General features: G+C 44.5%; 1 protein-coding gene across 1 annotated transcript in view; it reads left to right on the top strand.

Moving 5' to 3' along the window:
• The first annotated feature begins 4,627 nt into the window (after positions 1–4,627).
• The window catches only part of LOC306737054 (mitogen-activated protein kinase kinase kinase kinase 4-like), a 75,933-nt gene continuing 53,060 nt past the window's right edge, over positions 4,628–27,500 (top strand). The window contains exons 1-2 of the mRNA XM_079218759.1: positions 4,628–4,859; positions 5,162–5,227. Coding sequence (XP_079074885.1) covers positions 4,803–4,859; positions 5,162–5,227 — 123 coding nt within the window. The 5' untranslated portion in view covers positions 4,628–4,802. The remainder of the gene's footprint in view (positions 4,860–5,161; positions 5,228–27,500) is intronic.

The raw sequence follows: 27,500 nt of genomic DNA, 5'->3' as shown, positions 1-27,500 counted from the left end.
GGATCACACGCGCCGTTATTTATGTTCTCTGCTAATATTGCAGACCGTAAACATAAACGGGGAAAATAATCCCCAAGAGACACAAAATGACTAGAAAGAGAAACATTAAACGGCTACAGATACTAAAGACAACTACAAAGAGACACACAACTACTACAAAGATACTAAAAATAAAATCAAAGAGACACCAAACGACTACAAAGAAACACCAAATGATTACAGAGATACTAAAAATGACTACAAAGATACAAAACGACTAAGATAATTCTTCATAAAGATACAAAGTGGAAACAAACAGAAATGGGAAAGACAATATGATATACAGATGTAATAAACGTTCTGATGACGACTCCCCTGGCGTCTGGAGGAAAAGAGAAAGCATCTTCCTGTTGCACTGAAGGTGTTTTTATAGACATCTCAGTGTGACTGTTGCTGGGCAAACATCATTTATTCAGGATGCTTCTCTCTCCCCGCTGCCTGGAGGACGCAGTAGCGCCTGTTGGCCACAGGGGGCAGTGCTGGTCAGAGAGAGAGAGAGCAGCTGAGAGGACGCAGTAGCGCCTGTTGGCCACAGGGGGCAGTGCTGGTCAGAGAGAGAACCGCTCATGATGAGCTTAGAGTTCATTCAGGGTTCATTCTGATGGAGGTGTTTCCTCCACTTTCATGTCCAATATGAACATGTGTGGCTCCACTTTGTTGTTAAATAGCATTACATAAACTAGTCAACATATAATAATAATAATAATAATAATAATATCTACGGTGCTGTCAATGGTGAAAAAAAAAAAAAAGTCAACGTACCACCGACAACAGCTACACCTTTATCATATGGAGTCATGAGATTGCATAAAAAAATACCAAAATGTGACAATATAAAGAGGAATAAATAGAAGAATGTGCATTTAAATAAAGCATATTTCAGTGACAACAGCTTGTGTATGGAGTCATAGGATTGCCATAAAAAATACATATAAAAAGAGAATACAATAAAAATAATTATAAATACATTTAAAATGTGGAAATATAAAGTAAAAAAAAAAGTTTAATAAAAGTTTAATTTTTTTTTAATTTTATTTGGAAAATAATTACAAAATATATGTGGAAATATAAAAAGGAGTAAATAAAATAATAAATATAGAAATGTTAAATGTGGAATTATAATTGTATTTAGTGATTAGTTTTTATATTTTAGAATTTTAAATATGAGCTATTTCGTTTTTAGATCTTTTTTAATTTTGGTTTAGTTTTTTATATTTTTATTAATATTCTTTTAATATTGTTTTATTTTAAATTATTAGTTTTGTGAATTTTGATTTTCCAAATTTGTATTTACTTTTGTATCCTTTTATTTATTCCACTTTAAACCTCCACATTTATCTTCTGGTTCTCTTACAGTTATTATTGTTCGTGGTGTGAGTAACTTTCTGATCTTATTGTTGTGTTTGTCTGTTGGGAGGATGTGGACTCACCTTAAGCCTCGGAGGGGTGTGTGTGTGTGTGTGTGTGTGTGTGTGTGTGTGTGTGTGTGTGTGTGTGTGTGTGTGCTTTAACAGACAAACCTGTTTGTCAGCAGGTTAGACGTCTGGCTGATTCATTCATACGTTCATAGTCTTGTTTTGATTCATAATATGACGTGAGTTATTGATAATTGAGCTCAGAACTTGTCCTGACTTGTTCTCTCAAACTCAATAACAAGAGCTTAAAGACACACTTTCTCATCACAACGTTCTGTATTACACACCAATAATCAATCAGTTTACCTGCTGAGTCATCAGATTATTCTCCACTGCTGGTGAGAGTTCACACACAGACGTCTTCAAGCCGCTCTGTAAACTACGTTTCCTCCAAGATCCAAGGAATCCAGACGAGTTTCTAAAGGTTTTCCTTCATGTTTGTTTGATCATCTTCATTCACAGATATCCACATGTTGTATGCAGTGTTCTGGACACTTTTTTATTTAGAATTGGTTTTCTTAGTTTATATAAGAAGGTATGAGTTTGCTTGTGTTCAGACTGCTGGAGATGTAATAAACAATAAGCTATATTCTAAATATTGCACAAAGTAGTAACTTCAGTCACTGAGGAAATATCTGGTTCTGTCTGTTGGTCATCTAGTCCTGGTCCTCTATAGTCCTCAGTCTAGTCCTGTGCCTCTATAGTCCTCAGTCTAGTCCTGGTCCTCTATAGCCCTCAGTGTAGTCCTGGTCCTCTATAGACCTCAGTGTAGTCCTGGTCCTCTATAGACCTCAGTCTAGTCCTGGTCCTCTACAGACCTCAGTGTAGTCCTGGTCCTCTATAGTCCTCAGTGTAGTCCTGGTCCTCTATATTCTCAGTCTAGTCCTGGTCCTCTACAGACCTCAGTGTAGTCCTGGTCCTCTATAGTCCTCAGTGTAGTCCTGGTCCTCTATAGTCCTCACTGTAGTCCTGGTCCTCTATAGACCTCAGTGTAGTCCTGGTCCTCTACAGACCTCAGTGTAGTCCTGGTCCTCTATAGTCCTCACTGTAGTCCTGGTCCTCTATAGACCTCAGTCTAGTCCTGGTCCTCTATAGTCTCAGTCTAGTCCTGGTCCTCTTTAGCCCTCAGTCTAGTCCTGGTCCTCTATAGACCTCATGTAGTCCTGGTCCTCTACAGACCTCAGTCTAGTCCTGGTCCTCTATAGACCTCATGTAGTCCTGGTCCTCTACAGACCTCAGTCTAGTCCTGGTCCTCTATAGACCTCAGTCTAGTCCTGGTCCTCTATAGACCTCAGTCTAGTCCTGGTCCTCTTTAGCCCTCAGTCTAGTCCTGGTCCTCTATAGACCTCATGTAGTCCTGGTCCTCTATATTCTCAGTCTAGTCCTGGTCCTCTATAGACCTCAGTCTAGTCCTGGTCCTCTATAGACCTCAGTCTAGTCCTGGTCCTCTACAGACCTCAGTGTAGTCCTGGTCCTCTATAGTCCTCAGTGTAGTCCTGGTCCTCTATAGACCTCAGTCTAGTCCTGGTCCTCTATAGACCTCAGTGTAGTCCTGGTCCTCTATAGACCTCAGTCTAGTCCTGGTCCTCTATAGACCTCAGTCTAGTCCTGGTCCTCTTTAGCCCTCAGTCTAGTCCTGGTCCTCTATATACCTCATGTAGTCCTGGTCCTCTACAGACCTCAGTCTAGTCCTGGTCCTCTATAGACCTCATGTAGTCCTGGTCCTCTACAGACCTCAGTCTAGTCCTGGTCCTCTATAGACCTCAGTCTAGTCCTGGTCCTCTATAGACCTCAGTCTAGTCCTGGTCCTCTTTAGCCCTCAGTCTAGTCCTGGTCCTCTATAGTCTCAGTCTAGTCCTGGTCCTCTATAGACCTCATGTAGTCCTGGTCCTCTACAGACCTCAGTCTAGTCCTGGTCCTCTATAGACCTCAGTGTAGTCCTGTTCCTCTATATTCTCAGTCTAGTCCTGGTCCTCTACAGACCTCAGTCTAGTCCTGGTCCTCTACAGACCTCAGTCTAGTCCTGGTCCTCTATAGACCTCAGTGCAGTCCTGGTCCTCTATAGACCTCAGTGTAGTCCTGGTCCTCTATAGTCCTCAGTGTAGTCCTGGTCCTCTATAGACCTCAGTGCAGTCCTGGTCCTCTGTAGACTTACAATATCATGTTTACATGAAACATATCATCATCCATTCATAAGAACTACACGTTTATATGAAAAACTTAATTTAAAAACACATCTATATTCTTTGTTGACTTGATATTTTATTTATTGTAACACATTTTATCCATTTATGAATTTTTTTGGAGCATTTTTAATTTCAATTGTCCTCAAAGTTTGTTTCCATCTGTTGACATTTAATTACACTTTAAATGTACAGAAAAACAACTTTCTTCCTCCCACTTCTATTTATTATTATATTATATAGTGTTGATGTGAGGGGGACTCAAACTGAGATTATTATTATTATATTATTATTATTATTATTATTATTATTATTATTGTTATTATATAGTGTTAATGTAAGAGGGACTCAAACTGAAATTATTATTATATTATTATTATTATATAGTGTTAATGTGAGTGGGACTCAAACTGAGATTATTATTATTATATTATTATTATTATATTATATAGTGTTAATGTGTTAATGTGAAGGGGACTCAAACTGACATTATTATTATTATTATTATTATTATTATTATTATTATATTATATAGTGTTAATGTGAGGGGGACTCAAACTGAGATTATTACTATATTATGTATTATTATTATTATATTATATAGTGTTAATGTGAGGGGGATTCAAACTGAGATTATTATAATAATATTTGTATTATATTATTTATTATTATTATATTATATAGTGTTAATGTGAGGGGGACTCAAACAGAGATTATTATTATAATATTTGTATTATATTATTTATTATTATTATATGATATAGTGTTATTTGAGGGGGACTCAGACTGAGATTTATATTATTTATTATTATTATATTATATATAGTTAATGTGAGGGGGACTCAGACTGAGCCCAGAACCCAGAAGGTCTCGAGCTGTCCCTGCTGGAGAGGAAAGGGGCGGAGCCTGGAGAGAGAGAGGGAGAGAGAGGTAGAGAGAGGTAGCCTCGAACAGCCGCTCTCTCTCTAGTCGGGCGGTGTTAGCGGCGGAGCTCCAGCTCGGGATTACAAAGAGGAGGAAAGGAGAGAAAAAACGCGCCTCGGATATAAAAATACACCTCTGGCGGGATTCAAACCCGCAACCTGCCGACGATGAGCTGCGCGCCGTCCGCCTGAAGGAGCCGAGCGAGCCGCGTCACCCCGCGAGTTATCCTTCCGCACGGAAAATGGCGAACGAGTCCCCGGCCAAGAGTCTGGTGGAGATAGACCTGGCATCCCTGAGGGTGAGGGAGTGAGTGTGTGTGAGTGTGTGTGTGTGTGTGTGTGTGTGTGTGTGTGTGAGTGTGTGTGTAGTGTGTATACATGTATTTCACACACACTGATAACGCATGAAGCGCAGGGATGTGTTGACACAACCCTGCGGTGGCTTTTCTTTGTCTAACACCGAGAGGGCCAGCGAACCGGGCGCTGCCGGCGCGAACATCGAGCGAACCCGACCAGAGCTGCAGGGATTCGACCCATCCTCTGTTTTTATATCTGTTTTATTTTATATTTACTGTTTTTTGTTTCCGATGCTTCCACTCAGGATCCTGCAGGAATATTCGAGCTGGTGGAAGTGGTCGGGAATGGAACCTATGGACAAGTCTACAAGGTTGGTGTGAGCCTCCATCTGTGTGTGTGTGTGTGTGTGTGTGTGTGTGTGTGTGTGTGTGTGTGTGTGTTATAACCCCGCCCCTCCCGGTCTGGACTGGATTATCTCTCTGGTGGCCTCGCTGCTTCACATCCATTCATTATATCTCCTCTTGGAGACGCAAACATCACCCTGTGCACCTATTTTTGGTTCCATGGACGTCCCTCTTCCTCCCTCCTCCTCCTCTTCCTCCCTCCTCCTCTTCCTCCCTCTTCCACACCCCAGTGAAATGTTCCTGCTCTCGTCGCCCCGTTCCTCTTCACGCTGACCGACTTGAGCGCCATTGGATGGGCGGTGTTCCATTGCGCATTCAGACTCACACACACACACACACACACACACACACACACACACACACACACACACACTATAGAGCCCAGCAGGCCTTTCGCTGGAGCATCTCTGTGCTGCATTAATGGTGATCGGTCTGTTCATCCCCTCTCTCTCTCTCTCTCTCTGTCTCTCTCTCTCTCTCTCTCTCACACACACACCTGATGGAGACCCGGTGCTCCTGGATTCCCTCACCTCCAGCTCTTCAGACTTCCTGCTGTCGAGAACCGGGTCTGATACTGAGCCGCTTCCTGTCACATGCATGAGCGTGCACGTGGCCGTCTGAAGCCCCGCCCCCTCAGGCGACAGTGTTTCTGTATTCCACCAAAAGCTTTGCTGCAACAAAGATGATGTCATGTATGTGTGTGTGTGTGTGTGTGTGTGTGTGTGTGTGTGTGTGTGTGTGTGTGTGTGTGTATGTGTGTGTGTGTGCTGCAGCGAGGTGGACCTGGAGCCCCTGACCTCCAGGTCTGGGGCTCAGACGTTCAGGTGGTCGTAGGTTTCAGCTCGAGGATCTGAAAGTTGGGTCGAGTCCCATCACGCCGTCCGGCCCAACCACTACTGAGCATGTGCAGACTCTACTGAGCATGTACATACTCTACTGAGCATGTGCAGACTCTACTGAGCGTGTACATACTCTACTGAGCATGTGCAGACTCTACTGAGCGTGTGCAGACTCTACTGAGCATGTACATACTCTACTGAGCATGTGCAGACTCTACTGAGCGTGTGCAGACTCTACTGAGCGTGTGCAGACTCTACTGAACGTGTGCAGACTCTACTGAGCGTGTGCAGACTCTACTGAACGTGTGCATACTCTACTGAGCATGTGCAGACTCTACTGAGCGTGTACAGACTCTACTGAGCGTGTGCAGACTCTACTGAACGTGTGCAGACTCTACTGAGCGTGTGCAGACTCTACTGAGCGTGTGCAGACTCTACTGAGCGTGTACAGACTCTACTGAGCGTGTGCAGACTCTACTGAACGTGTGCAGACTCTACTGAACGTGTGCAGACTCTACTGAACGTGTGCAGACTCTACTGAACGTGTGCAGACTCTACTGAGCGTGTGCAGACTCTACTGAACGTGTGCAGACTCTACTGAGCGTGTGCAGACTCTACTGAGCGTGTGCAGACTCTACTGAGCGTGTACAGACTCTACTGAGCGTGTGCAGACTCTACTGAGCGTGTGCATACTCTACTGAGCGTGTACAGACTCTACTGAGCGTGTACAGACTCTACTGAGCGTGTGCAGACTCTACTGAGCGTGTGCAGACTCTACTGAGCGTGTGCAGACTCTACTGAGCATGTGCAGACTCTACTGAGCGTGTGCATACTCTACTGAGCGTGTGCATACTCTACTGAGCATGTGCAGACTCTACTGAGCGTGTGCATACTCTACTGAGCATGTGCAGACTCTACTGAGCGTGTACATACTCTACTGAGCGTGTACATACTCTACTGAGCATGTGCATACTCTACTGAGCGTGTGCAGACTCTACTGAGCGTGTGCAGACTCTACTGAGCATGTGCAGACTCTACTGAGCGTGTGCAGACTCTACTGAGCGTGTGCAGACTCTACTGAACGTGTGCAGACTCTACTGAGCGTGTGCAGACTCTACTGAGCGTGTGCAGACTCTACTGAGCATGTGCAGACTCTACTGAGCGTGTGCAGACTCTACTGAGCATGTGCAGACTAGAGCACTCACCTGATAATGCGACAGCAGCAAAGGACTTATTTTATATTCATATTTATATGTTTCTATAAGTTCTGGAGAGAAACGATGAACGTTTAACTCACGTGAACTAAAATGGCGGATCGAAACTGATTCCTGAAGACCTCTCGGTTCTTCTTCTTCTTCTCTTTAAAGGTAGATAACGGGCTATAGCTGCATTGAGTTACATTATCGTGGTGCGTTCAGGGACTTCAGGTGCAGAATACTCAGCTGGACACGAGGAGAGCAGCAACATCTGGAAACGATGTTGCTGCAGGATAACACGATAATATGATATTATGATGTTATCATGTTATTATATTATGCTAATATGATAACATGATAATATGATATTATGATATTATTATAATATTAACACCGTTAATCTAATTTTCATCCACAAACGAGTGATTTCGTGAATGATGAAGAAACAGAAACGAGGAGAAGTTTTATTTTACACATTCTGATTCAACAATTTGAAAATACAGCTTTGATTCAGAGGGAGAGAGTTTATTGATTATGGACATTTTATGTATTGATTATGGGATGGATTCTTATCCCAGCCAGTAATCCTGGATGTTTATTGTCTTCTTCTTCTCTCCTCTCTTTACCGACGGGGTTCGGCCTCCTGAAGCTCAACGTCGCCCAACGAGGCGTTGAGTTAGTCCACTTTGTGTGAACAGAAACTCTGTTGCCGTGGACAACAAAGCGAGTTGATACAGCTGATTGGTTGTTGTTGTTGTTGTCCTGGAGGCTCGGGGGCAGCGGCTGTAAACGTTGGGTTGCAGCAGGACGAGACGCTCAGATGCACAAATCCCCCTCGACATTTTGAGTTTAGGTCCTCGGGATTCGGTGAATCATGGTGTGTGTGTGTGTGTGTGTGTGTGTTTCATCCTCGACTCTCTCTGATTGGTCGAGCTTCCCAGGCCGGCGAATCGCTGCAGAGCGAGACGTACGAGGCTCTGCAGCTGTGTAGCGACAACAGCTGTTGGGATGGAAAAATGGAGGAGGAGGAGGAAGAGGAGGAGGAAGAGGAGGAGGAGGAGGAGAGGAAGAGGAACACAACAGAGGAGCACTCGGCCTGTAATCATCATCATGTTTTATGTTTTATAATAAGCCTGAATCGTCTCACGCTGATGTTCTGAACTTCAGCTGGAAGTGAAAACATCTGTTTTAAATCTCACTGCGGTCACTTTTTGCTCTCCATTTGGTTCTGGTTCAGTTGGTTCTGGTTCAGTTGGTTCTGGTTCAGTTGGTTCTGGTTCAGTTGCTTCTGGTTCAGTTGCTTCTGGTTCATTTGGTTCTGGTTCAGTTGGTTCTGGTTCAGTTGGTTCTGGTTCAGGATCAGAAGCTGAAGGAGCTCGATCAATAATCCGCGTCCCGTGTTCAGACTCTCCTCCAACACGCCGTATCAATCCACTGAATTGTTATTTATTAAGTATAAAACTTTTTAATGCTGCAGAAAGTTGGTCAAAACTTAAACACAATCCATATTTTCATGTCGAGTCAACGATTGTGTTCCAGATTAATTGTCAATAAAGTTCGTATTTAAATCTCACAAATTGGCACATTACTTCTCAGCTGAAGGAATCCTTTGAGCCTCGGGGGGGAAACACTGTGGGGTCGGGAACCCCCCTCTGAGGAAATGGTTTCACCCGCGTGAGACGACCCACGGCGGTGAGGGTTCAGACCGCCGACTCTCAACGTCCTAACAATCAAACTGGTGGCGGATGTTTTGAGAGGAAGTCGTGAAACGGGAGGAAGTCCTCGTGAGGAAGAGGAGGAGCCGGGAAAGGTCAGAGCAGACTGATGAAGAGGAGCAGCTGGGCGTGTCCCTCCAGCAGCATCACTCATGATGCCACGTTGTGAGCTGCTGCTGCACCACTGGCTTCTGCAAGAACTGCAAACATGTTTCATTCAGACACTCGTTGTCCTCTAAATAAATATGAGCTGCAACCAGAACTCAAGCTGCGGGTTATTTAATGTGCAATATGTCTCCTGACCAACAGAGTCACATGAAACCAGTGAGCTGAAGGACTGAACCATTATCGATCCATTAACCCGCTGGTTCATTCCCAGTCGATCGTCTTTAATCTAAATTTAGTTCCGCAACTTTTCTGAGCTACAGATCCATCCGTCTGCGCGTGAGGATTTATATTTAGACCAGTTTCTAGGTGAAGAACACGAATACCTGCAGAAACCAACATCCAGCGCCTGAGTTCCTGTTGGTCCCACTGCTCCCAGTCCGCTCTGAGGGAAGCGCCAAAGCTGTCAGAAGGAGTCGACTCTCCGACCTTCCGGCTATTCAAACTGGAATGTTGGTCGTGTCGGCGGTGACCTTTTCCCAGAGCAGGAAGTGAAGCCGCGTCTCGGCTGGGAACTTTTCTTTCTGCAGCCGTTAGCCGGCGTTAGCTGCTGTTAGCCGCCGCGACCTTTCCAGTCAGGAGAAGTGGAAGCCTCGTTACTGACGGCAGCAACGGGAACTCCGGCAATGAGGAAGTGGCGCTGCTGTTTTGTTCCCGACCCACTTCTCTTTGTCCTCGACGTTCACGCATAAAATAAATAAATAGGGAACGTTGTTTCAGTGTCAAAGGTCACGACAGGAGAACCTGAAGGCTTGAAAAAGATGCTGACATAACTTCAGAATGATTCCGATTAGTAAAAAGTCTGAATTCATGTCTTGTTAGTTTTCTCCTGGAGACGACGAGCAAACAACTTTTAAAATGCTCGTTTTCTGAATGAAGTCTGGCTCGATCGGTGCTAAGCTAAGCTAACGTTGTAGCAACGCTCAAGATAACGTCATCTAGGTGTAAATACAGCAGCCAAGTTCTTGTTTGTACCACATGGTTTATACACATATATATATATATATATATATATATATATATATATATATATATATATATATACACATATATATATATATACATACATACATATATATACACACATATATATATTTGTATATACACAAGCGAATGTGCAAATTTATATAAAGAACCAGAAGATGTGCGAAATTTCCTAACATCTTTGAGCTGAAGTGCAAAGAGTTTAACACACACACGCTCATTATTATACGAGCTAGTAGCTAAGCTAACGGAACGCGTCGCGGGTGGAAGATGAACCGCTGACTGTGCATTAAACCAGCAATCACAAGCCGTCTGGAAGAGCAATGATGGAATCATGTTATTCTCAGCTTGACACACAGGTGACGTTCCTCGTGCCGCCGCTAATGAGTCCGCTGGAAATACGACCGCCGGCGGGATCTGGGTCCCGCCCTCTGAAGCTGATGACGATGACGATGACGATGACCCGCCGCGCTTTTGTTTCATATTCGCCGGCTTTATGGCGCGTTTTATTGCTGCCGTAAGAACAAGAGAGTTTAAGACTGAACCTCCATCACTGGCTGTTTGTTTTTTTCCCAGTTTAAGTACTGGATGAATCTGTTTTCCACGTCCCATCGGTCCCGGCGTCTCCGGTCCGGTGGAGACGAGCAGGACGCTCCCTGACATTCCTCACGGAGGTTGGGCTTCACGGAGAAGAAGCTTTTTCCGTCTTCATCCCGGTCAGGAGAGTCTTCTTCTGTGCACAAAACAGAGTACATTTAAACTCATATCTTCTTTTTTAAGGTGCCAACACAGTGATTGAACCTCTCAGAACACAGCGGTTCTGGTCTTCTTCGGTTACTTTGGAGTCTTAAATGTTTAGTTCAGACTCAGCAACACAAACGCTCTAACTGGTGGAGGCAGCAGGAGAGCAGCTCAGTGTCCTCAGAGGCTACATCTCAGTTTTTATGAATGGAGTCTGGTGTGTTTGAGGAGATCAGAGATAACAGCTTCAGCTCCTCGTCGGAAAGGTAAAGAGGTGTAAATATTCTAAAGATAGCGTTCACTTAAACTGATATTGATTCTTGAAGGCGTTTTAAAATACGTCCACAGCAGAACATTGATTTGCTCCGTCTACTGCAGTATTAGTACCCTGACGGTGTATAAGTACCTCATAAAACATCGCTACTGTCCCTTTAACAGTGGAGGAAAAAGGCTTTGAAATGAGGGATGGATGGAAAAAGGGCAGCAGAGGAGCGTCGGTAACTCCTCCTCCTCCTCTTCTTCCTCCTCCTCCTCATCCTCCTCCTCATCCTCCTCCTGAGCCCTGGTCTGTGTTTCTGTGGCATGAGGAGGATGTTCATGAAGGCACCACGGCTGTAATCCCTCAGCAGCTGGGAGGAAGAGGAGCGAGTCACTGGGATGAAGAGCAAAATATAAGATGTCCATGTTATTGTCGACTGTTTGGTCCCAACAGTTCGTATAATAAAGTGTTTATTAATGTAAACACTTTATTATACACTTTATAAACCGGCGGTTGTTGAGACTTGCATCATATAATGTTCAAAATTAGCATTTTTATTTGAGCACTTTAATTATATTATATGGTAACGTTGACTCTGCCTCACATTACAATGTACATCATCAGCTGTGTCTTTGTCATGAAAATCATCGTAATGAACTAATCACCCTCTGGTAGTTCGGCTGCAGACGGGTCGGTGGTGGTGGGTGGATGCAGTCGGGCGGTGGTGGTGGGTGGATGCAGTCGGGTCGGTGGTGGTGGGTGGATGCAGACGGGTCGGTGGTGGTGGGTGGATGCAGTCGGGCGGTGGTGGTGGGTGGATGCAGTCGGGTCGGTGGTGGTGGGTGGATGCAGTCGGGTCGGTGGTGGTGGGTGGATGCAGACGGGTCGGTGGTGGTGGGTGGATGCAGTCGGGCGGTGGTGGTGGGTGGATGCAGTCGGGCGGTGGTGGTGGGTGGATGCAGTCGGGTCGGTGGTGGTGGGTGGATGCAGTCGGGCGGTGGTGGTGGGTGGATGCAGTCGGGCGGCTTGTTGTGACGCTGAAGAGACGCGACATTAAGACCGGCTCTCGCTGTGTGTCGGGTCAAAGTGGAGCAGGAGGCAGACATTTTATAAACCACCTGAGCTGGTTATCAAAGGTTTTGATGCTTTGATCCAAAAACTACAGTAAAAATAGAGGAAAATAGTTTTCAAAACCTGCAGCCGTGCTACGTCATTATGGTGTTGGCAGCAACGGAGATGCATTCGCCCACCCTGCTAGCACCACCTTGCTAGCACTGCTGCTTCTAGCACCACCCTGCTAGCACCACCCTGCTAGCACCGCTGCTTCTAGCACCACCCTGCTAGCACCGCTGCTTCTAGCATCGCCCTGCTAGCACTAGCCCACTCGGACCAGCCCACTAGCACCGCCATGCTAGCACCGCCCTGCTAGCACCAGCCCGCTAGCACCGCCCTGCTAGCACCAGCTCACTAGCAACAGCCTGCTAGCACTAGCCTGCTAGCACCACCCTACTAGCACCAGCCCACTAGCACCAGCTCACTAGCACCAGCCCACTAGCACCAGCCTGCTAGCACCGCCCTGCTAGCATCACCCTGCTAGCACATCTGATATGCGTGCGTGGTTGTAAACGTGTTTCCGTGACGGGTCTTCCCTCCTAATGTCTCGATACGAGAACCTGCTTGTGTTATGAAGTTAAAGGTGTTCAGACAGACACAGTATGTTTGTTTTTCCTCCATTTTGCTTCCGGCCCTGCGTCTTATTTTCATCACAGCTTTGCCCGTGCTAGCGCTTAGCTTGACGCAGCGCGTCAGAGTGTAGCGTCGTAGCGCTGCGTCGCCTTTGATCCTCTGCACTCAGATCAGATAGTTAAGATCTAAATGTGCTCACTTCATGCTGCGCTGCAGTCGACAAACATGTGGATATTTCTGAAAGACCAAAGAGCCCACCGTATTTAAGAGGAGTTCAGTCTGACTCCGGTTTACATGCAGGAGTAAAACTCTGCTTGAAAAACCTGCGTGTTTGTTTAGCCTTGGTGGCGTTTGCAGTTAACCTCTTACTCTCTGGTGGAGACGATGTCTGAATGCTGAACGGATGGAATGTCACTGAGAAGCAGGAGCTGTTTGTCTCTCAGCTGGAAGAAGCTGTTGTCTGACAGCGATGTGCAGTTTATTAGGTTCATCACGTCTCCTGTTCTGGACAGACGCCCCTTTGTTTTCCTCTTCTCCTTCTGGTTCCAGGTCTTTAACTGCAGCTCTGTGTTTACGCTGAGCGTCGGTTCAGACAGAGAAATGTTTGTTTTAGTGTCGGTTTGCTTGATACTTCCCGATGGTAAATCAATCATACTTCAACAACTGCTGACGAGCCACAAAACTCTAAATACTCGGCGTCCATGGGACCAAAACTAAAGTCCAGATGGGGGAGCGGGGGAAAGGAAAATGGATCATCCGGTAGAATAAGAAAAAGAAGAGATCTGCTGTTTAAGAGAGAGGGTTGTCTTCAGGATGAACGATGGACGTCAAAACCAAAGAGTTCATCAATGCATCGGAACATTTTCTCTGACTGCGTCATAAAAAACAATGTAGGACCCGATTCATAAGATCAGTAAACGGGACAAGAATCTACAGCCATGCTAGCGGCTAATGCTAATGCTAGCGTGCTCAGACATGCGGATGTCAAGCAGCTATAATGTTTATGCCACAGTCATAGTTTCAGCATGCTGACATGCTAGCGGCTAATGCTAATGGAAGTTAGCTAATGGCTGTTTGTACCACGGTCATAGTTTCAGCATGCTGACATGCTAGCAGCTAGTGCTAATGGTATTTAGCTAATGGCAGTTAGCTAATGGCTGTATATACCACAGTCCTAGTTTCAGCATGCTGACATGCTAGCGGCTAATGCTAATGGCCGTTAGCTAAAGGCTAACAAAAGAGAACGATCCCCAAAGTCTCAGGATGCCCAAAGTGAGGAGGATTCATCCTCTGGGGACCATGAACATCCAGTATCAAGTTTCATGGAGATATATCTACGAGTTCATTTTTTTTTTTACCTTATTCACCAAAATGTCTGTAATTGAACAAAACATCTTTCCTTCTGGACATTTATGGAAAGTAGCACATGTATAATTAGATAATGCCTCAGTTCCCTAATTAAACATTTCAGAAAACTAAATGTCTAAATGTCAGTAATCAGCTGGAGAAGTTTGAGATCCGTTAGGTAACATTCACATGCAGTGAATCTTGAGTCTTTTTCCTCAGATGGAGACAATTAGAGATTCATAATATAGTTTTATATTAGAGATTCATAATAGAGATCTATAATGATCTTTTATAATAGAGATTTCTAATAGAGATTTCTAATAGTGTTATATATATCACTCAGAAATCTCTATTATATATAATAGAGATTTATAGATGTATAATAGAGATTTCTAATAGAGATATATATATAATAGAGCTTTATAATAAATATATATAATATAGATTTATAATATAGATTTATAATATATATATAATAGAGATTTATAATAGAGATATATTTATAATAGTGATTCCACAGGACAGTTGGAAATGTATTTTTCTATTTTCACATCTTTTTTATCTCCGTGAGTGAATCAGATTTCCGTCGTTGGTTTTGAGCTAAACTTCTAGACTCTCTCTCTCTCTCTCTCTCTCTCTCTCTCTCTCTCTCTCTCTCTCTCTCTCTCCCCCCCCCCCTCCCCCCCCCTCCCCCCCCCCCCCCCCCCCCCCCCCCCCACCACTGGACTCCACCCTTATTGATTTCCTCTACCAGCGGCTCCTTCATGCTGTTATCTGTGACCTGCTGCTGATAAACCAGTGAAAGACCCTCTTGTTTCTTGTTGGAGCCAAAATGGCCGCTGAGAGTTGTTATTGGAGTCTCCTTTTTATTTTTCTCTGTAGAATATAATAACCGACGCGTTTATCATGTCTGCTGGATGATTCCACAGAGCTTCAGTGGTTTATTGTGTGAAGCTCCTCCTGTGTCAGGAAAATAAATATGTAGAAGAAGTAAGAATGGAATAAGAATGAAGTTGGAGATATAAAGAGGAATAAATAAGTACATTAAAAAAAAAAGGATATGGATAAATAAATAAAAGGATAAATACGAAATAAAAGACATTTGGAAATAAATTAGTAAATAAAAAAACTAAATATAAAAATAATTATAATAAATGTAATATATTCTCCCATTTATTTGTTTATGTACATTTGTATATATGTATTCATAAATTCAAATAAATATGTATTTTCTTTGGCATATCCTCCTCGTCTGTATATATTGGATTTTTTAAATCTATTTGTTTTCATTTAATTTATTTAGTTTTCTCCCTTTTATTTTCCTTATGCATTTCCCTATTATTTGAGCTATTCCCTCTGTTTTCATTTCCATATATTTATTATTATATTTTCATACATAATCTGTTACAGATGCATTTTGCTCTCTCAGCCGGTTTCAGCCCGTTAAAGAGCTGCTGGCTTTAATCAGACCTGCAGCTCTTCATGTCCGAGCCTCTTCATCGTCACTCTTCATCGTCAGGTCGCTCACTCAAAGATGAGCTGGACGTCTTCTCCTCTATCCGGCTGCGCCTGATTCTGAGAAGTGGACCTGCAACACATTTCATATTGGACCAAATGTTCTGCAGCATGAGAGCATCCTGTGATATTTAATGTACAAACTAACGAGAATAAACGGACGCCTTGAACTCTTTCTCAGTTTATGGAGTTCATCTTTTTAAAGATGGTTTGTTGAATATACCACAGCAAGAAGGAGATGGACATGAAGCTGGAGATATCTGTTCATATCTGGGCCCAGAAATATATTTCTTCCTTTTATGGTGGAGACAAACTTCTGTCATTCCTCCAGTGAGCCGGGCTCCGTCTAAACGCTGGAGCGCCTGAACAAGACCAACCGGCCCTCATGTCGGTTTATTATAGGGGCCCACACACACACACACAAACACACACACACACACACACACACACACACACACACACACACACACACACACACACACACACACACACACACACACACACAGCTAACTCTGAGCGTCTGGTCGAGGCTCTTAATGACAGTTGTTGTTCTGTCTGAGCTTCTTTGGTTTAAATGAGTGGACATGGTGGAGTGTGTGTGTGTGTGTGTGTGTGTGTGTGTGTGTATGGATTTCTGTATGCGTGGCCATCTGGAGGAGGAACAAAGCTGCTAGTGGGGGTGGGCTTGTTTGTCCTGAGTTCCACTTGAGGAGACGTCTTTGAGATCAGTCTGAGCTGCAATATAAAACTTTTTGTCTTTTGAGGAAGTGTGTGTGTGTGTGTGTGTGTGTGTGTGTGTGTGTGTGTGTGTGTGTGTGTGTGTGAGTGTGTGAGTGAGAGAACAGCTGTTGTTTCTCCAAAGAAACCATGAAACACTGAGACCAGAATACACAGAAGCTCTTGGTGGAGAATATGACAATATGTTCTTTGCCATTTTAACACAATACAGTTTTAACGGTTCAAGCAGGATGTTTTCTCCGTTGTCTCTGGTTGTATAGAAGTCAGCGTTAGCTCTGGTTGTATAGAAATCACCGTCAGCTCTGGACATAGAGAAGTCACCATTAGCTCTGGTTGTATAGAAATCACCGTCAGCTCTGGACATAGAGAAGTCACCATTAGCTCTGGTTGTATAGAAATCACCGTCAGCTCTGGACATAGAGAAGTCACCATTAGCTCTGGTTGTATAGAAGTCACCATTAGCTCTGGTTTTATATAAGTCAGTATCACCATTAGCTGTGGTTGTATAGAAGTCAGCATCAGCCTTAGCTCTGGTTGTATAGAAGTCAGTGTTAGCTCTGGTTTTATATAAGTCAGCCTTAGCTCTGGTTGTATATAAGTCAGCATCACCATTAGCTCTGGTTGTATAGAAGTCAGCATCAGCCTTAACTCTGGTTGTATAGAAGTCACCGTTAGCTCTGGTCATAGAGAAGTCACCATTAGCTCTGGTTGTATAGCAGTCAGCATCATCCTTAGCTCTGGTTGTATAGAAGTCAACATTGGCTCCACCCTCTTGCACCACTTCTTGTTGCAAAAGACGACGTCGTCCACAAACCAGCGAGTGAAGTCACGTTGGCCACGCCCACATCTTTTTTACAGTGTATATCTCGTGATTACTTTTCTGATTAAGATCAATTAAGATGATCCTTTTATTTAGAGCATCAAAGAGGAAAGTGAGACAACAATAAATAAGTAAAGATATTAGGGCTGCAACTAACGATTATTTTAATAATCGATTAATCGGTTGATTATTTTTTCGATTAATCGATGAATCGGATAAAAAAATGTTTTTATCAAAAAAGCGTTCATTTCCAACCCTTTATTCAAAAACAGAAGTGACAGTGCAAAACATCTTCAGAAAGTGCACAAACAGGTTGCTCCTTGAACATCCCTGAGCTGTTAATTAAAACAACAAAATGGACTAACACTAAAAACATACACACCTATGCTTTACATCCGCCAAATGTGAGCCCTTTTTACTGTAATTGATCCCTCCAGAGGCTGCATTTACATACCCTGCTTTATCAATATGTATGAAATACTGGACAGAGGGAAGCTGTACTGCTCCATATAGAGACCTCTTCCTTAAACTCTTTCATTCTGGGTCTCTTATGACCACGACGTCACGTTGTTGGCTAAGCCCAACGACGTGATTTGCTTCATTCTACTTTGAGTAAATAAAAAACCTGCAGCCAGATCCTCCGGTTTAACGTAAACGAGTGACTGGTGAACTGAACCAGACCGGGGGGTGACGGCATGTTTCATCACGTTACGGTTTTTTACAAGCAAGACTGAACTGTAACGGAACATTACGTAACTTTAACGACAATACACAACCAAACACGTTAGCTAACGTGATAGCAAGCTGACTAGCTTCATTAAAAACAAGTTTGAGGAACATGAAGACGCTGATTGGCCAAGACTCGACTTGTCAAAGATCTTCTATTTTTGAGAAGATCACAACCTCAGCTTTTCTCGTGTCTCACTCCAATCTCAGAAACGCTGGCCGGCCAGTTGCTCTGCTCCGCTCTTTTTTTCTTCTCCGTGATTTATTGCCCGGCGTAATAATCGCGCGACACAACGAATCGATAATGAAATTCGTTGCCAACACTTTTGATAATCGATTTTTATCGATTTTATCGATTTGTTGTTGCAGCCCTACATATATATATATATATATCTTGCACAGTGGACATCAATTGTTTGTCTGTAGTGAAAATCCACTTTATAATTCACTGAATCTCTACATTTCTAGTCCTGTCTGACCTTTTAGGCCAAATATTTGTAAATAAATAAATCAATAATTAATAATGTATTCTACGTACGACGTACAGATGCAGAGAAGAAGAAATCATCCCGTTTAAAACAATGTTTTTCACTTTATAAAATGACATAAATGAGATATTTTACCATAAACTGATACAAAAATATATTTATATAAGTATAAATCTGAACTTTCTGTCCTTTTTATTTCTCCACCAGCTGTTCTACCTCTTTATTCATTGTGTACCTCTTTGTGTGTCTCACAAACACACACACACCCACACACACACACACACACGCACGCACTTGTTGCCGTAGCGATAGCAGCGAGGCAGCTGGCCTCATTAGCTTTTTGTTTTCATCCGCTTCAAAACGCCCGTGAGCCGGTCTGAGCCGGGTCAGCTGACCGAGAACCGAGCCGCCCGATTGGTCCGCGGCGATGAGCCTCAGCCAGCTGACCGGAAGCGGGCACCGTGATTGGTCCGCGAGTCTGTAGCACTTCCTCCTGTAGCCGGGCAGACTCCGTCAAACTCCCCGGGGGTTTGAGAGCACAGAGAGGCTGCAGCAGAGGAGAGGCGCTGCTCGGCAACGCATCCACGAGAATATCATATTATATATAATAATATTTATATTATTGATCACTGGATGCTTACTGGCTGCATTTAATAAAACCTGAAGACACAAAGGTTTCATCTCGTTGTGGAGGAAGAGGAAAGACTTGTGTTTGTGCAGCGGCACGTCACCTGTGTGTGTCTGCTGGGTAACACACTGCAGACACACACACACACACACACACACAGGGAAAGAGGCGTTCAGGTGCAGGGGGAAAGAGGCGTTCAGGTGCAGGGGGAAAGAGGCGTTCAGGTGCAGAGGGAAAGAGGCGTTCAGGTGCAGAGGGAAAGAGGCGTTCAGGTGCAGAGGGAAAGAGGCGTTTATGTGCAGAGGGAAAGAGGCGTTCAGGTGCAGAGGGAAAGAGGCGTTCAGGTGCAGAGGGAAAGAGGCGTTCAGGTGCAGAGGGAAAGAGGCGTTCAGGTGCAGGGGGAAAGAGGCGTTCAGGTGCAGGGGGAAAGAGGCGTTCAGGTGCAGGGGGAAAGAGGCGTTCAGGTGCAGAGGGAAAGAGGCGTTCAGGTGCAGAGGGAAAGAGGCGTTCAGGTGCAGGGGGAAAGAGGCGTTCAGGTGCAGAGGGAAAGAGGCGTTCAGGTGCAGGGGGAAAGAGGCGTTCAGGTGCAGAGGGAAAGAGGCGTTCAGGTGCAGAGGCGTTCAGGTCCTCAGTGAACCGTAGAACGAGTCGGCTTCAGCCACTTGGAAACTCTTGATCCAGAACTAAGTCTCTGTCTCTTTAACCTCACTGACACACACATCACAAACGCGCGCGCGCGCGTGTGCGCGTGTGTGTGTGTGTGTGTGTGTGTGTGTGTGTGTGTGTGTGTGTGTGTGTGTGTGTGTGTGTGTGTGTGTATTTACAAGCAGTGAAAGTATCTGTGAAGTCTGGCACTTTGTCAACAGTTTAAACGACAAAATAAAAAACCTGGACAACCAGAAGATCTGCAGTCATTAAACACACACACACACACACACACACACACACACACACACACACACACACAGAGTAAACTTGTTGTTTAGTGCATTGCTCTGCAGTGAAATCACTCTGTAATCACTGCCTCTTCCTCTTCTTCCTCCTCCTCTTAGAGAGAGAGAGAGAGAGAGAGAGACTAAATGTCTGACTTGCTGCTTGAAGGACGAGCGTCCTCGCTGCCGGTGGAGAGTAGAGCGGTGACATCATCCTGAGGTTATACGCAGGCGGCTGTTGCTCCGCCTCCTCGTGTTTGGCTCCGCCTCCTCGTCCCTCTTTTATCCTCCGCCTCGCCGTGGGCTAAATCTGCTTCTATTTATAGCGCAGCAGAGCTGGATTGTGGGTCAGTGTGTTGAGGAGCTGCTGCATCACAACGTGCAGAATCCATAACCACAAGAAGAGCGTTCCAGGGGAACACTTCCTCTTTATTGTTTGTTAATAAACGGCTGCTGCCTCGTGTTGACAGAGGAAGAAGGTGTGAGCTGATTCCAGGTCAGCTTTCAGTCTGAAGACCGTCACTGTTCAGGTGTAGAAGCAAGAGACATCCACTATGGTCTGATATGATATTTTACTCACTGTGTTCCAAAATAAAAAACATGAAAAAGTCCCAAAAGAGGATGTGCAGGTCTGGACCTCATGATCCAGCGGCTCCGTGCACAGCAGCTCCGTGCACAGCGGCTCCGTGCACAGCAGCTCCGTGCACAGCGGCAGTTTCCTCTCCAGAGTTCAGTATGTAGTTTAACTCTTTGTTAAGAATTCCTCCAGAGGACTTTTTACGATCCCGAGCCAGGAGAACGTATGTGTAGCATGTGTGTGTGTGTGTGTGTGTGTGTGTGTAGCTAGTGGTGTAGCACTAGTGTGTAGCACATGTGTGTAGCTAGTGTGTGTAGCACATGTGTGTAGCTAGTGTGTGTAGCACACATGTGTAGCTAGGGTGTGTAGCACATGTGTGTAGCACACATGTGTAGCACTAGTGTGTGTGTGTAGCACACGTGTGTAGCTAGGGTGTGTAGCACCTGTGTGTAGCACTAGTGTGTGTGTGTAGCACACGTGTGTAGCTAGGGTGTGTAGCACATGTGTGTGTAGCACACATGTGTAGCTAGGGTGGGTAGCACTAGTGTGTGTAGCACACGTGTGTAGCACTAGTGTGTGTGTGTAGCACACGTGTGTAGCTAGGGTGTGTAGCACGTGTGTGTAGCACTAGTGTGTGTGTGTAGCACACGTGTGTAGCTAGGGTGTGTAGCACATGTATGTGTAGCACACGTGTGTAGCTAGGGTGTGTAGCACTAGTGTGTGTAGCACACGTGTGTAGCACTAGTGTGTGTGTAGCACACGTGTGTAGCACTAGTGTGTGTGTAGCACACGTGTGTAGCTAGGGTGTGTAGCACATGTGTGTAGCACTAGTGTGTGTGTGTGTAGCACACATGTGTAGCTAGGGTGTGTATCACATGTGTGTGTAGCACACGTGTGTAGCACTAGTGTGTGTGTGTAGCACATGTGTGTAGCTAGGGTGTGTAGCACTAGTGTGTGTGTAGCACACGTGTGTAGCTAGGGTGTGTAGCACATGTGTGTGTAGCACACGTGTGTGTGTAGCACACGTGTGTAGCACTAGTGTGTGTGTGTGTAGCACACGTGTGTAGCTAGGGTGTGTAGCACATGTGTGTGTAGCACACGTGTGTGTGTGTAGCACACGTGTGTAGCACTAGTGTGTGTGTGTAGCACACGTGTGTAGCGGCGTTCACTGACCTGTTTTATACATCGGACAAATACACGCTAACATCTCTCATTTCAAACATCTCGGCAAAAATAAAACACATTTCTTCACGAGGGAACAGGAAGTGCAAACAAAATGCTGACTCACTCCTGGGCTTTAGGACTCGACCTGTTCCATTTAGTTCTACTTATTTAGTTGAACTCTGATATCTGTGAGATTGAGATGTCCCTGAACGCCCCGTGATGAAGATCTCGTACTTGTGTTCGTCTCTTCTTCTATCTTTACATCCGGGTCCCGGCTGTGTGTTTAAAACATCTCCGTCTTAATTAAGTGCGCCTCACCCTTCTCTCTTTTATTACAGCATTCCTTTATGAACGTGGAACCTCCTTCAGACCTCACCCCTCTGTGTTTACCAGAGACCCCCCACAGCCGACCCCCTCAAAACCCCCTCATTACCGCCGCAGGCCTTTTTGAAGAGCTGGTAAAAAGCAGACATGCCAGTGTAGAGCGTTCCAGTGGTTTGGGTATTGCTGCCCTCGTGTCTGATGGGTGGGGTTAGCGTCCCGGATGAATGGAAGACGCTGCAGAGGTTGAACGTGGCCCAGACTTTGTCTTAGGAGGAGGAGGAGGAGGAGGAGGAGAAGGAGGAGGAGGAAGAGCGATCGTTCTCCTTGGCCGGTCTCTGAAAGCTTGGCACAGTTTCTTCTCTGTTTAAAGATCTCCTCTGTGTGTCTTACCTCCCGTCTGCTTTCCGCTTTCGTTGCATCTGCCAGCTCTCTTGGCGCACTAAACGCCGCGGTACCTGAACGCACCGTCTATCAAAAGGGCCCCTGAGTCACCAAGGGAGCCGTGGTTTGGTTTGGAACTGGGCCTGGATGTTCTATATATATTCATATATGTGTTTCTACTGCAGCGGAAGCTTCTCCTCGGTTTCGGGATCATCCTGACTGGAGGTTTGAATGCAGAAGAGAGGTTATTTATTTTAGCTATTAGTGATGGGTTTCCTCTCGTTCAGCGCAGTCCTCGTCCTGAGCGGTGAGTTCAGGGACACGCGAGTCAGGTTAAGTGTTGTTGTGAGAGAGTTATCCGTTTCTGCTCAGAGGATAGAACCAACGCCTCCGTTGGACCCTCACGTCCCTTTTCCGTCTCTTTCTGTTTCTGTCTTTTTTTCCGTCTCTTTTACACTCCTCGTTTGTCTCTTTTACACTCCTCGTTTGTCTCTTTTACACTCCTGGTTTGTCTCTTTTACACTCCTGGTTTGTCTCTTTTACACTCCTGGTTTGTCTCTTTTACACTCCTCGTTTGTCTCTTTTACACTCCTCGTTTGTCTCTTTTACACTCCTCGTTTGTCTCTTTTACACTCCTCGTTTGTCTCTTTTACACTCCTCGTATGTCTCTTTTACACTCCTCGTTTGTCTCTTTTACACTCCTCGTTTGTCTCTTTTAGACTCCTCGTATGTCTCTTTTACACTCCTCGTTTGTCTCTTTTACACTCCTCGTTTGTCTCTTTTACACTCCTCGTTTGTCTCTTTTAGACTCCTCGTTTGTCTCTTTTAGACTCCTCGTATGTCTCTTTTACACTCCTCGTTTGTCTCTTTTAGACTCCTCGTATGTCTCTTTTACACTCCTCGTTTGTCTCTTTTACACTCCTCGTTTGTCTCTTTTAGACTCCTCGTTTGTCTCTTTTAGACTCCTCGTATGTCTCTTTTACACTCCTCGTTTGTCTCTTTTACACTCCTCGTTTGTCGCTTTTACACTCCTCGTTTGTCTCTTTTACACTCCTCGTATGTCTCTTTTACACTCCTCGTTTGTCTCTTTTACACTCCTCGTATGTCTCTTTTAGACTCCTCGTTTGTCTCTTTTAGACTCCTCGTATGTCTCTTTTACACTCCTCGTTTGTCTCTTTTACACTCCTCGTATGTCTCTTTTACACTCCTCGTTTGTCTCTTTTACACTCCTCGTATGTCTCTTTTACACTCCTCGTATGTCTCTTTTACACTCCTCGTTTGTCTCTTTTACACTCCTCGTATGTCTCTTTTACACTCCTCATATGTCTCTTTTACACTCCTCGTTTGTCTCTTTTACACTCCTCGTTTGTCTCTTTTACACTCCTCGTTTGTCTCTTTTAGACTCCTCGTTTGTCTCTTTTAGACTCCTCGTTTGTCTCTTTTACACTCCTCGTTTGTATCTTTTAGACTCCTCGTTTGTATCTTTTAGACTCCTCGTTTGTCTCTTTTACACTCCTCGTTTGTCTCTTTTAGACTCCTCGTATGTCTCTTTTACACTCCTCGTTTGTCTCTTTTACACTCCTCGTATGTCTCTTTTACACTCCTCGTATGTCTCTTTTAGACTCCTCGTTTGTCTCTTTTAGACTCCTCGTATGTCTCTTTTACACTCCTCGTATGTCTCTTTTACACTCCTCGTTTGTCTCTTTTACACTCCTCGTTTGTCTCTTTTACACTCCTCGTTTGTCTCTTTTAGACTCCTCGTTTGTCTCTTTTAGACTCCTCGTTTGTCTCTTTTAGACTCCTCGTATGTCTCTTTTACACTCCTCGTTTGTCTCTTTTACACTCCTCGTTTGTCTCTTTTACACTCCTCGTATGTCTCTTTTACACTCCTCGTTTGTCTCTTTTACACTCCTCGTATGTCTCTTTTACACTCCTCGTATGTCTCTTTTACACTCCTCGTATGTCTCTTTTACACTCCTCGTTTGTCTCTTTTACACTCCTCGTTTGTCTCTTTTACACTCCTCGTTTGTCTCTTTTACACTCCTCGTTTGTCTCTTTTACACTCCTCGTATGTCTCTTTTACACTCCTCGTTTGTCTCTTTTACACTCCTCGTATGTCTCTTTTACACTCCTCGTTTGTCTCTTTTACACTCCTCGTTTGTCTCTTTTACACTCCTCGTATGTCTCTTTTACACTCCTCGTATGTCTCTTTTACACTCCTCATATGTCTCTTTTACACTCCTCGTTTGTCTCTTTTACACTCCTCGTTTGTCTCTTTTACACTCCTCGTTTGTCTCTTTTAGACTCCTCGTTTGTCTCTTTTAGACTCCTCGTTTGTCTCTTTTAGACTCCTCGTATGTCTCTTTTACACTCCTCGTTTGTCTCTTTTACACTCCTCGTTTGTCTCTTTTACACTCCTCGTATGTCTCTTTTACACTCCTCGTTTGTATCTTTTAGACTCCTCGTTTGTATCTTTTAGACTCCTCGTTTGTCTCTTTTACACTCCTCGTTTGTCTCTTTTAGACTCCTCGTATGTCTCTTTTACACTCCTCGTTTGTCTCTTTTACACTCCTCGTATGTCTCTTTTAGACTCCTCGTTTGTCTCTTTTAGACTCCTCGTATGTCTCTTTTACACTCCTCGTATGTCTCTTTTACACTCCTCGTATGTCTCTTTTACACTCCTCGTTTGTCTCTTTTACACTCCTCGTTTGTCTCTTTTACACTCCTCGTTTGTCTCTTTTCCGTCACTCTTCCGTCTCGTTCACGACTCTTTTACGTCTCTTTTCCGTTTATGCAACGTCTACACGTTGCATCGTTGGGGAGGCTGAAAACACAGCCGACCCCACCAGCTCATTCATTTAGCCTGTTAGCACGTTAGCCGTTAGCCCGGCTCTCATTAAGCCCGGCATTGGTTTCCAGGTTGACTGTAAGCGGCTTGTGGCCCCCGTGGATTACTCAGCTGACAATGCTCCGACTGGCGTCATTTGCATCTCGGAAGAAGTGTGAAAAACCTGTGCAAACCCACAGTGTCTTGGGTTTAAATCCCCAAACTACGCTAAAGAAGTTAATAGTTTAAGCCGCTGACGCCGACACACAGTCCCTGCATCAGAAGGCAGACGTGTTTGATAGTCAGATATTAGTATTAATGAGTCGTAATGAGTCGGATCGTCGTCCGTCTACACTCATTAACTGCTGAATGAATATACTTTTAGGAATCCGTCGGTTTGGGCGTCCCCTGGATGAACTGCTGTGAGCGAGCAGGAAGTAAACAGAGTCCTCCGGGGAGGTTTAGGTTATTAAGGCCGGAGATATAGACGAGCGGTCACTGAGGGCAGCGAGCCAACCGGGGAGAGAACAGATGCTCAACTCTGTGGCCTATATATATATAAAAATATATATATATATCAAATCATAGCTCAATATGTGAACATTCTCTAACCCAAATCATAGCTCAATATGTGAACATTCTCTAACCCAAATCATAGCTCAATATGTGAACATTCTCTAACCCAAATCATAGCTCAATATGTGAACATTCTCTCTGCAAAGGTTGACTTTGATAAAGTGAAGCAGAACAAAGTTAGAGAGGGTTTAGAACAGAGAACATTTGCATTGGGGCACATTTGTGACATTTTAATTTTCTCATGTACCAAACCATGTATTTTACTTGTATATTACTTATGGTGTTCAATACATACAAATACAGCAGTTTGTGGCTTTTTTTCATAAAACAAGTTATGATTTCCAGTTTTATATAACAATAACTCGGTCTATCGGTTGTTAAAAGGCGTTTTGAACCTAGCGGTCGGTGGTGAAAAGCCATGGCGCTGACTCAGCCCAGAAAGCACTCACATGTCCATCAATGGCGGCTCTTTTGAGGGGAAGTGGACTCTGCATTGTTAAGCATGCGACACGGAGAAGGTCCCCGTTTCTACTGGATTTAATTAGCTCTAGCGAGCAGCAGGAGCGGCTCTAGCGTCGCTCTATCTCCTCATCTGGCCTCGTCCCTCCCAGCAGGCCTCTAACAGGATTTGTTTAATAGTGTTCTCTACTCCCTGATTCATATCTCCACAAACCCTCCAGTCGGCCCGGATCAGCTGTATATGACGCTCGCTGAGAGAATAATGAGCTTCCAGCGGTCTTCTTCTTCTGGCCTCGGCAACAAGCGGGTAATGGCGTCCGACAGCGAGCTAATTCCTGCGGTGCGCTCCGGAGCCGCCTCGTCGTGGGCTCTGAGGAAAACCTTTTCACTGTTAAGTTTGTTTTGGTTATGTGAACAAACTAGGACACTATTTTAATTTTATTAGTTTTCCTGATATGCCGGCTTTTTAAATTGAGTTAAATCTGCTGCTCTGAAAACGGCTTCGGATGTTCAGGAGGCGACGGTTCAGGTCTTCTTATCCAAAGAAAGGAGAGCAGGTGATGGGTTCTTTAACCGTCTCCTCTGGTGAAACATGTCCGACAACCAAAACCCTTCTTTCTCTTTTCGTTGGCTGACGGAGGAATGTTCTGATAGAAGGACGTCTGGACCTCCTCCTGTCTGTCACTTTGAACTCAGCTGGAGGCAGAACACTGCTCTTCTTCTTCTTCTTCTTCTTCTTCTTCTTCTTCTTCTTCTTCTCTCTTCTTCTCTCTTCTCTCTTCTTGGTCTTCTCTCTTCTCTCTTCTTGGTCTTCTCTCTTCTCTCTTCTCTCTTCTTGGTCTTCTCTCTTCTCTCTTCTTGGTCTTCTCTCTTCTCTCTTCTCTCTTCTCTCTTCTCTCTTCTCTCTTCTCTCTTATTGGTCTTCTCTCTTCTCTCTTCTTGGTCTTCTCTCTTCTCTCTTCTCTCTTATTGGTCTTCTCTCTTCTCTCTTCTTGGTCTTCTCTCTTCTCTCTTCTTGGTCTTCTCTCTTCTCTCTTCTTGGTCTTCTCTCTTCTCTCTTCTCTCTTCTTGGTCTTCTCTCTTCTCTCTTCTCTCTTCTTGGTCTTCTCTCTTCTCTCTTCTTGGTCTTCTCTCTTCTCTCTTCTCTCTTCT

Source organism: Taurulus bubalis (genome assembly GCF_910589615.1).
Source record: "Taurulus bubalis genome assembly, chromosome: 1".
NCBI lineage: Eukaryota > Metazoa > Chordata > Actinopteri > Perciformes > Cottidae > Taurulus > Taurulus bubalis.
Note: the sequence above shows the minus strand (reverse complement) of the source record. Positions and strands in the feature narration are given on the sequence as shown.